The sequence below is a fragment of the Poeciliopsis prolifica genome, unplaced genomic scaffold (genome assembly GCF_027474105.1).
Source record: "Poeciliopsis prolifica strain line A6 unplaced genomic scaffold, Auburn_PproV2 SCAFFOLD129, whole genome shotgun sequence".
Classification (NCBI taxonomy): domain Eukaryota; kingdom Metazoa; phylum Chordata; class Actinopteri; order Cyprinodontiformes; family Poeciliidae; genus Poeciliopsis; species Poeciliopsis prolifica.
Window position 1 is genome coordinate 361,048 of NW_026562504.1, and position 11,453 is coordinate 372,500.

The following is an 11,453-nucleotide window of genomic DNA, read 5'->3' on the forward strand; positions in this document are numbered from 1 at the left end:
GCAAACTGTCGTAAAACGTCTCCAATAGTTTTCCTGATTGCGGCTGTAAACGAGGCGCGGACGCGCACGCGCACACGCAGGCCAAAGTTCAGCGCCGCTTTATACCTGGTAAATATTTGAAGAGTTTTTCTCTGGAAATCCCCGCAAACCCGATGAAGAAAACGGAACAGTTATGGTGCAAAAACTGCGCATTAATGGGAAAAATATCGGCGGAATTCTAAGATAAACTAACAACAACAAAAAACAGATAAAACTAAAATCAAACATCCTTGGTGATAATCAGATCACATTTTCCAGTTAAACTGTTCTGGGAAACAGATGATAATATTGACAACAATCAATCAATCAATCAATCAATTTTATTTGTATAGCACATTTCAGCAGCAAGGCATTTCAAAGTGCTTTACATCATAAACACAAGAACACAAAGTCATGCAACATAGAATAGACAATACATTGTTACATATTACATTTCAAATGAAACTCTAAACAGGTGCGTTTTTAGTTGCGATTTAAAAGCAGTCAGGGTTTCTGCTGTTTTACAGTTGTCTGGAAGTTTGTTCCAAAGTTTTGGTGCATAGATGCTGAAAGCTGAGTTGAGTGATTAATTCCTTTGGATCAGGTGAAGTAAATATAATATCTAAAACCTGCAGGGAAACTGGAGGAACAGGATTGGTCACTGGATGCGTTACCTGGGCGACACTCTAAAAACAGCATGGTTAAAACAAGTCAATCTGGAAGTTAGTGACAAACATTGACCAGTTCAGCCAGTCACAATCAATTACTGAGAAACAGCCTGATCTAAATCGGTAAAAATAATACAGATATTTACTGTTAGGTATCAATCCTAACAGGAAATGCATCACTCCTGCAGCTACAGCCAATTAGCACAAAGCAACATGAGCGCTGATTGGCTGGCCAACGTCTTACATATGTTAGTTTCCCATGATGCATTGTCTTCTGTGAGCAGATGGATCTCCTCCAGAGCTAATGTTACTGTCTAAAGAAATGAACCAAATTCAACCAATCAGAGCCAGGAGGCGGGACTTAGCACTGTCAAACAAGCTCATGTACTCGCTGCTAAATGTGTTAATGGAGGAGAAACAGCTTACCATTAAAGGAAAACAGTTTATCTGCCATCATCAGTGGCTATGCTAACTAGCTTTACAGCAGACGATGCTAGCTGTAGCATAGCAACGAGCAAAAGAAGAGTGATTGACAGCACTAAGACCCACCTCCTGGCTCTGATTGGCTGTTTCTAGTTGGCACTGGGAGAAAACATGGAAGATTGATTTTTCCATAAATTCTGTCTCAAACTGTCTGACATGGAGATGGATTCAAAAAATATTAACATTTTTTATAAAAGTTACACACTGCAGCCTCAGAGAGCTCCTGAAAATCATTTAGTATAATTAAAACATAAATTTGCATAAAAGTCACAAATGAAACTCAAAAACTGAGTCAGGTCTAAGAAGAAACTCCAGTCTGACAGAAAAAGTTGTAGTTTTCCTGCTGGGCAAAACAAAACGACCTTATTGACCCAGAATCGATTATTGCTCCAATAGTCAGGACGACCTTCCCAGCCTAAAAGATGGCAATAGTTTTAAATATTAGTGATAAAATCAGGTCAGTGTTCTGCAGCGCGTCTGAAACTAATTACTGCATGTTTTTCAGGAAGTGGACGATGACATGAGTTACTGAAAATGTTTCTGGGAAGTGAAGTTGGACATAATTGATTCAGTTTTTCTCTGCAGCTGTTTTTCACTTCAGACCGTGAATCCTCTGTCTGCTCCGGTTCATTCTTCCATCGTGTGATGAAGATATTCAACTTGTTCAGTTAAATTTAGTGGATAAGCTACAGAAAGGCCGGATCATGTCCTTCCTGACACATCAGGACGCCACATTTACGTCTGTCAGGTTTTAACAGACATGATTCAGAGCTTCATGGGAGGCGCCTCATCACTCCGACTGACATTTGGTCCTCTGCCCAGTGAGAACGCCCTGATTTACAAAACAAGATCTGCAGAAACAAAAGGCCTCCCACAGAGGCTGCAGCAGCTGCCGCCGCAGCAGCCTCCGCTGCTGCAGCCAGATTCAGATACTTTCCATTTGCCTTGAACAAACGAACTGAAACACAAACCGATTTAAACCAAATCGGTTTAAAGCTACGAGATTTCAACTTTTTCTATCTAAAGGTGTCAAATAAGTGACCTGCAGGGGGCGCCACAACTGGCATATCTGGGAGTTATAATAAATTGTAATAACCAGGAGTATCAATCTGATATTGATAAAGTATCGGATATCGACCTGCATGTTGAATCTCTGATGGAATCAGTCCGCTCCAGCATTTAGTCCGGCCCGGCTGAGTCATAAAGTCTGACTGAACTTTCCTTACACTCCTTTACAAAATATGTAATAAATGTTTGACACGATACTGGATTGGAAGTGAAAAACTTGGATTGAGACACGCCTAATAATTGCATCTACACTGTAAAAACAAAATCTTACCAAGTGTTTTAAATCTTGTTTCTACAGTAAATATCTTAGTTCACTTGAAATAAGACAATTCAAGCTAATTTTAAATCAATAATTCTTTAATATTGATTTAAAACATACCAGTTCCACTGGTAGATTATTTCACATAAAAATGGAACAAATATCTTGTATAAGTGAAAAATATTAGTCAATAATATTAAGGAATTATTGACTAATAGAAAATGTACTTATTTTTGTCTCATGTCAGGTGAACTGAGGTAGAAACTAAACCAAGCTGCTTGGTTTTGCAGTGTAATCTGAATAGAAGCTCCAGATTTAATCCTAATCCAAACAGAAATCAATCTTCTCAGGTGATTAGATGTGATTTTCCTCCATGAAAGCTTCGGGTCTGAGCTGTTGCACAAAGTGAGTGAATGAATCCAGAGTGACTCAGTGCAGATAAGTTGGTGTTATGTTTTATTATGGTTGTTCCCTCAGTTGACATGATAACAGCATCAGATGATTTAATGAACCAACATTTAGCCTCAGCTGCTATTTTACCCTCTAATTTATGAATCTGGTGGTTATATTTGAAAACACAAGTTTGCAGTTCAGAACAGCAGCATGAATCACTGTAATTACACGAGTCATAAGAAAATGTTGTGACTCCATCCAGCTCTGAGCTGCAGCACCTGACGAAGCCGACGTCACTGAGGGATCAGAGAGGAGGCAGCAGAAAGCCGACCTGGTTTTATTACGTTTATTCACCCTGAGATTAAAAATACCACAGATTCAACCAGCGCATCAGGAACTGCAGATGAATGGAGAAACTGAAAGGAAGTCAAACATTATGACTGATGAATCAGAGGGAAGGTGTTGCTGCAGCTCAGCGCCGAACATGTTGGAGGAATTTCACAAAACATTGAGTTAGAAAATGATAAACTAGTTAAGACACTCAGTTGCCTGGGAAAAATCAGCTTTTGTCTCATTTCTGAGCCGGGCTGCTGCAGAAGCCGGGCTGCTGCAGAAGCCGGGCTGCTGCAGAAGCCGGGCTGCTGCAGAAGCCGGGCTGCTGCAGCGGCGTTGTGCAGACGCCTTGGAAAGACTTGATTCTGTCCTCCTGCGATGGCGCGGCGCCAGCGGGTTCAGGGCGTGTTCTCCAGAGGAGCGACATCAACTTATTGTTCAACACATTCCTGCAGGCGCAACAGGCAGAAAACTGCAGCAGCAGCAGCAGCAGCAGCAGCAGCAGCAGCAGCAGCTTCACTCCACCATGTTTTTATCCACTTACTGCGAGATAAGATGCAGCTGCTGCAGCATAAATCACCATGACAACATGCACACACCAAACTGGAAGGAAATAAAACACAAAAAACATTTTCACAAAAAAAACATTTCTGCAGGTCAGTAAGGTGTAGAACCTGCTGTTGCTGTTTCCAGCAACGGCAACAGCAGATGGTGTGGAGCCGGGCGGTGTAGAGCCGGGCGGTGTAGAACCGGGCGGTGTAGAACCGGTGTAGAACCGGGCGGTGTAGAACCGGTGTAGAACCGGGCGGTGTGGAGCCGGGCGGTGTAGAACCGGTGTAGAACCGGGCGGTGTAGAACCGGGCGGTGTAGAACCGTAGAACCGGGCGGTGTAGAACCGGGCGGTGTAGAACCGTAGAACCGGGCGGTGTAGAACCGGGCGGTGTAGAACCGGGCGATGTGGAACCGGGCGGTGTAGAACCGGGCGGTGTAGAACCGGGCGATGTGGAACCGGGCGGTGTAGAACCGGGCGGTGTGGAGCCGGGCGGTGTAGAACCGGGCGGTGTAGAACCGGGCGGTGTGGAACCGGGCGGTGTAGAACCGGGCGGTGTAGAACCGGGCGGTGTAGAACCGGGCGGTGTAGAACCGGGCGGTGTAGAACCGGTGTAGAACCGGGCGGTGTAGAACCGGTGTAGAACCGGGCGGTGTAGAACCGGGCGGTGTAGAACCGGTGTAGAACCGGGCGGTGTAGAACCGGTGTAGAACCGGGCGGTGTAGAACCGGTGTAGAACCGGGCGGTGTCTCCATCTTCTGGGTTCTAGTCAGAACTCCAGCTGCAGGTTCTGGTCTGTCAGTTTGTTCTGCTGCAGGAATCAAAGTTTCTCTGATTGGAGATTTTAGTCTCTGGTTCTGGAAATGTTCTGCAGCTGGCAGAAGGTCCACTGTGGAACCCAAGGGTCAGGTCAGAGGTCAGAGGTCAGCCACTGAAGCTCTGCCCCAGAGATCTGCCCCTGAGCGTCTGAAGGACAACAGGAAGTCTCTTGAAGACATGGAAAAGGAAAGGCATGGAAAACGCTGAACACAGGATCTCATCTCAGATTTCCTCTTTCTAACTCTGCAGCATCAACTCGTCTCCTCGGTGACCCCCAGCTGGGTCAGCTGGGGTCATGCCACCAACACGACCCGCCATGGTGGGCCTGTCGGGCACCATCGACCCAAACATGAGCGCTGAGTCGTGAGATGAAACAGACGTTCAGATCCATCCAGCTGAGCAGCTGTTCCTCCGTCTGATCCGGGTTCTGCAGGATCAGACGGATCGGCCCTCGGAGGCTTCAGCCTCTGGGACGGTTCTCTACTTATTCTTTCATTCAGCAACAAGGTTTGCATTTGTCCTGCAGTCTTTCCATTTCCAGAGGAACAGTGATCTGTGAAATCTTCAAAGCTTGGGGAATTGTTTCATGAACTAACCCTGGATTGAACTTTGACCCTGACCTCTGCTCTTCTTCATGTTAACTGAGAAACCTGGGTCCTACAGGCAGCAGGACACCAGCTCTACGCTTCATTTAGCAGGTCAGGATCACTCTAAGGTCGACACAAAACATGTTCATTACGTTCACTTCACTAAATCATTCTCACATAATCAGCCTGAGCCTTTCAGGGTCTCTGTCGCTTTAAATCCAGACAAGCTGCTGCTGGCCACGCCCCCAACTCAACATTTACACTCACATGAAAATGGCTGCAAACAATCAAACATCTTTGGAAAGCATTAGTGCAGCCTCCTGCACAACCAACCAGCAAGTTAATAGCTAAACTCTTGTCTCCTCCAGCAGCCATTGTACAGCAGGAAAACTGGCTGTAGATCAGCTGGAGTTGCTAGGCAGCAGATTGGATTGCGGTTGCTAGGTAACAGCGCAGTGTGACTCAACAATCTGGAGGTTTTTGAAAGGGCTCATTTTCCAGACACCAAAAATCATGAAGTTGTTGCCAAAAACGTGATGGATTTTTATTTTAATCTCTGGTTCTGGTTTTGGAAACAGTTGAAACCAAAATGAAAAAATAAAAATGTTCAAAATGTGAATTTTGCATAATATGTCCAAATTAAAGGCTGAATTCAAACGCAAGCCACACTTTGCAGATCTGTAATCATAAATGTTTTTTTTTGCATGTTCTCAACTAAAATCTCAGTTTAATAGATTCATGTTTTTTGGCCATAATGAGAAGAAAACATGAAAATCTTTGAAAGGCTGTAAATTCAGAGCCGAACATCAAGCTGCAGCTGCAACTGCCCCTGCTGCCCCACGCCCAACTGCCCCTGCTGCCCCGCGCCCAACTGCCCCTGCTGCCCCGCGCCCAACTGCCCCTGCTGCCCCGCGCCCAACTGCCCCTGCTGCCCACCCCCAACTGCCCCTGCTGCCCCACCCCCAACTGCCCCTGCTGCCACTCAGGCTCCAGGGTGATTCAGAAAGCCTCGCTGTCACACTGCAGCCACTTCAGCCGTCCTGCGTGTGGCGCTGTCTGAGCCCAAAGCAGCAGATATATGGCTGCCATCTGGCTGCGCGGCGACTTGGAGGGAAACCAGGAGCCTGATGCTGGTTTCTGCTCTCGCTGGTGTAAATAACTCCCTGCAGCTTCTGCTCTGTGGGACGGCTGGACATTTATGCTGAGGAGAATTATTTTTCTCATCCTAAAGACAAAACAAATCATAGCGTGTCATTTCCTCCCCTCTGCTCCTGCAGTCGCTCTGCTCACACTGTGTGTGTGTGTGTGTGTGTGTGTGTGTGTGTGTGTGTGTGTGTGTGTGTGTGTGTGTGTGTGTGTGTGTGTGTGTGTGTGTTAGCTGGACTGCTGGCGGTGCAGAATTAGTAGCTGCAGCCCAAACTGGATTACAGGGCAGAAAGCAGGGAGTTCACTAATGGAGGGCCGACTTGGCTGCTTGCAGCTTCTGGCCATCAGCTGAGGCCAATTATGTGAAGGAGGCTCATCTGGGTCGATCCGGTCCGGCCCGCCTCGGTCCGGTCTGGCCCGGCTCGCCTCGGCTGTTTCCCTTAATTTAAAAAAATTAAGTGAAACAGAAATGAAAACTGTAAAATTAATTTTTCTGTTGCTTATCAATAAAGAAACAGAATTTATTAATCAGCTTGAGATTTAAAGGTGACTCATTTTGCTTCCTAGACAGATTAGGACACATCTGTGGCCTAAACAAAACATGTTCACTAATTTGCAGCACCAAATTATTCTAAGATTTCAGTCTGAGCTGTTTCAGGGTCTCTGTCGCTTTAAATTCAGTCAAGCTGCTGCTGGCCACGCCCCCAACTCACCGTTTACACTCACAACAAAATGGCTGCAAACAGGTGGGCAGTTATGAAACTATACATCTTTGAAAAGCCTTGGTGGAGCCTCCTGCACAACCAACCAGACTGCAGCAAGTCAGTCAACAACTAAAGTCTTGTCTTTTCCAGCAGCCATTGTACAGAGACAAACCAGCTGACCAAACCCTGGAGATCAGCTGGGATCACTACGCTCCGGAAGATTTTGAAACGGCTCGTTTTCCAGACACCAAAAATCACGACAAACTTATTGCCAAGAAACAGGGGGTGTTTTTTAATCATAGACTGGAATGGAAATAGAAAAATGTCCAACATGTGACTCTTCCTCTTTAATGTGCTGCTGGCTGTTTTCTCCCTCAGACTTTCATTGAAAGAGAAAATTAAAAATGTGGCTTTGAACACAACAAACAATCCAAACACTGTTTGCTGTGTATAAATCCAAACTTCTTTATTAAATAATGAATTAAATGTGATTAATTTTTTGAGACAGAGTTTAGCTTCTCTTCATTTTGATAGAACATGTCTGACAACATGAAGTCGGCTAGAAGACAATAAAACCTGAAGTAATATAATTAATAAATGCACAGATATAATAGATGTGACTGAAAAATGTTGCAGATTTTCCAGAACTCTGATCTAGATGGAAACCAGCATTTTAACTGGCAACCAGTGAACATTTAGCTCTTCTGTTTGAATTGGGAACAAGAACAACATGTGTTCAGCTGAAACAATACAGATGAGCAACATGAGCTGGAGGCCATTAAAAACACCTGAACTCACTGGTTCTGTTTTCATGATGAGCGTCGGCTTGGCAGGAGCAAGAGCAACATTTGTCTGATTTCTGCTCACAGAAATAAACGACAATGTTCACCGATGAGCCGTCATGTTGACCAACCGCTGGAACAACGAGGAACAAAGCAGAACATTTAATTTATGTGAATAGTCAGAAAGTCTGATCCCAAACAGAAGAACAGGAAGTTCTTTGTGTTATAAGAACTTAACACGAAGACAGAAATCACATGTGGGGTTCCTCAGGGTTCTGTCCTGGAGTCCATGTTATTTAATATCTAGCCAGCTCAGGTTACTGACCGGAATAAGATCAGCTCTGATAAATATGCAGATGATGCTCAGGTTTTCACTCCAATCTCAGGAAACCTGGGATGTGGGTGGATGTCTGGTTTCCACCCGGACGTATTTAGATGCGACACACGGATCTAATCAGGCTTCATGTGCGTTCATGAAGGTAAGTAAGTTTATTTTGTTTATGAACTCCTGTTTATTACCGGCCCGTTAGCCTAATGCTAATGCTAAAGCTCATCTTTTACTCTCGTTACTGTAAACAGCATCGGCTGATTTGCTGCTGCTGGTGCAACGCTGCTAACCTTCCCAAAACAAAGGATCGGAAAAGTCAAAGTTATTTAGTGGCTCATAACTGATGGAGGAGGCGAAAACGTTTAGTTTCCATTTGGTCATAAAGTTTGGGAAAGTATGAAATCTGCTTGCAGTGTTTAGATTGACAAAAGCAGAAAGTTTAAATATTTCGTACTGTAACCATAAATCATATTTTCTCAGATTCAAATGTGAAATTTGGCTTTTTAAATAATTATCTGTGACTGATGAACTCATTTTTTGTTTCTGTGTTTCTAGTAGCAACTGTTGCAGGAGCGTGAGCAAAGAAAACAACCATCAAGCAGAAACGCTGCACTGAGTGTATCTTTTTGTTTCCAAGACATAAATAAAATACATTTAGCTTCACAATAAATGAAAACTCAAACACGTGGATCTGTTTCATGTCTCCTGCCATCCTGAAGTTAAACTCTAAGATCAGAACATGAGGCAAATAAAAAATGTCTTCATCTGTTCAACTTGAGCAAGTTTTAAAAAATGAGTAAAATAACAGCTATAAATTTGTGATACATTTAATCATAAATGTTAATATCTGGACAATCTGTGTTGAAATGTTTGAACTCTGTTAAAGAAAATATGATAAAAGTTTTGAAAACATTTTCTTCCAAGTTGTTACAGTTTCATCTGCATGTGATGAAACTGAAAAAGCTGCTTTATGCAAAGATTTAATCCTAAAAAGACTCAAATTTGTTTTCTAAAGTCAGATTTTAACCAGCAGAGCAACATTTTAAAATGATGTTTTATCCAATTGTTGCACCAGAAAAAGAATAGAAGTGAAAGGGATTGAATGCAAACGCTGAGCAGTTTCCATATTTCTTATTTGTCATTTTTCTTCTACTCTGCAGTTATGCACCACTTTGTGTTGGCCTTTTGCAAAGAATCCCAGTGAATAAATACATAAAAAACAGGGAAACCTTCCAGGGGTCCAACGCCAAAACAAAAAATACGACTCTGTAGGAGGAAGACGGAGTCAGGAACAAGCCGTTTCCTGCCAAGTCCCACGCAGAAAAACTATTCAAATTTATTTTATTACCTTCTGCAATGAGAAATGCAGCCAAAATCAAGCAGCCGCTGATAAAACGGAGTCAAATCTACAATCTTTCCACCCCAAAAACCAGAATCAGGCCTCGGAGGGAAGAACCTCCTTCTGGTCCATTTTCACACATTTTATTGATGAAAAACAAAAGAACCAAGTGGAAAAATCCCAGTTACTAAAATTACACCTCAGCACAACGTGTGAAGACGTTACATTGAAAGTGCAATTTTGTCAATGAATTTGGCCATTTTGACGTCCCGTTTAGAAATCCCTCCACAGTCATGAGTGGTCAGAGTAATTTGGACCTGAGGAAACAGAACAGAACCCGTTTCAGTTCCAAACATGTTTGTTTCTGCTGCTTCCACATAAATGCACTGAAATATTGTTTACTGGGTCACAGAACGTTGTTTACTAGAGAATAAAACCCTTTGATCAGATATTGATTCATAAATCATTGATACATCAGGCTGGAGAAAAAGTTTCATTCACTTCATGACATTTTCTGGAAATAAAATATTAAACATTCCTCTGAAAACGTCGATGGAACAAAAACATTCAAAGAAAATCTTTCAAACCCACTTCCTTAAGACCAGAACCGGGGCAGAACCGGGACAGAACCGGGACAGAACCGGGACAGAACCGGGGCAGATGCATCTGCCCTGTTGTTTGTTGTGTTTGTTCTCTACTTTTACATGAAGCCACTGAATGTTTCCTCTGATCAGATTGAAAACGGGTCCAGAGCGGTTCTGAAACGGACCGGTACCCGTTGTCCAGTAGACAGAATAAATGGATCTTTTCTGTCGGGGAATCACAGCTCAGGTATCGTCTGACACAACAGAGCCGCTTCCTGAATCCCCAGAAGAAGAAACTCCTGACTGCTGGTGTTACTGCAGTTCATGTTCCCTCAGCGGATCCGGTTCCCTCAGCGCATCCGGTTCCCTCAGTGGATCCGGTTCCCTCAGCATCTCTGCTTCGCCCAGGTGGCAGAACACACCTGCTGTTCAGAGCTCTGATCTAGAGAAATACAGACCGAGAGCTCAAACTACGAGTTTCAGAGATTCAGAGAAACTAATCCTCCGTTTCCCACTGCGCCTCGTCAGGCACACAGAGCGTGTTCCCCGTATCTGGGGGAACGGAGCCCGATGGGGGAACGGAGCCCGATGGGGGAACGGAGCCTGATGGGGGAACAGAAAGAGATGTGGCTTCAGGTTTGCTACCTGGCGCCCACTAGTGGCGTGGTGAGAGCTTTCCACCTTTTCGATGTGAACCGTTCCAGATGGTGATCAGAACGTCTTTATGTAAATGTAATGAAAGGAACAAACGTTCCATGTTTGTTGGGTCTTTGTTGTGCAAACGGACCTTAAACTTTCCGCCATTATTGAGCCTCAGTTAAACATAAACACATCTGGTTTCCAGGGAAACGCGAGGCTCGGAGAAGCTGATAAAAAGTGTTTGAGTTCATGTTCACAGTTCTGCAGGAGCGACGTCAGAGACCAGGAATCTTCAACAAAAACACACCGTATGGAGCTCAGCCAGTGCCAAAAATAAATGTTTTTGTGGCTTAATTTGTGTTTTTTCACTAAAATGTGCCAAAATTTGTTGTAACTTTTATTTTATTTTTTACACTAGATTACAAAAAATACACTTCAATCTCTTATTTCAATCTATTTCAATAAAAAACAAATGTGTGTATTTTAAAAAGATTTTTTAAAGGCAGAATGTTTAGGCACTTTTTAATTAAACATTAAATACATTTGAGTTCATATGAGCTGCATTCATTTTTGCATGTGATGTGGATCTTTGGTTTCCAGAGCGTTTGTATCTTTATTCATGATATTTCTAAAAGGTTTACAAACTGCATGCTTTGAAAAAGTCTCATTTTACGTTGGGTCCTCATTTCCTCTGCAGATATTTACGTTTCTGACTGAGTCTCCAAAGTTTTCACTTTATTTTGATACCAAGAT

General features: G+C 43.5%; 1 protein-coding gene across 2 annotated transcripts in view; it reads right to left on the minus strand.

Annotated features, from left to right (window-relative positions):
• Positions 1-9,604: 9,604 nt before the first annotated feature.
• LOC129355296 (pterin-4-alpha-carbinolamine dehydratase 2-like) overlaps positions 9,605-11,453 on the minus strand; it is a 12,838-nt gene continuing 10,989 nt past the window's right edge. For both annotated transcript variants that reach the window (XM_055024807.1, XM_055024808.1), the window contains exon 4: positions 9,605-9,794. In XM_055024807.1, the coding sequence (XP_054880782.1) occupies positions 9,699-9,794 (96 nt within the window). In that variant the 3' untranslated portion in view covers positions 9,605-9,698. The remainder of the gene's footprint in view (positions 9,795-11,453) is intronic.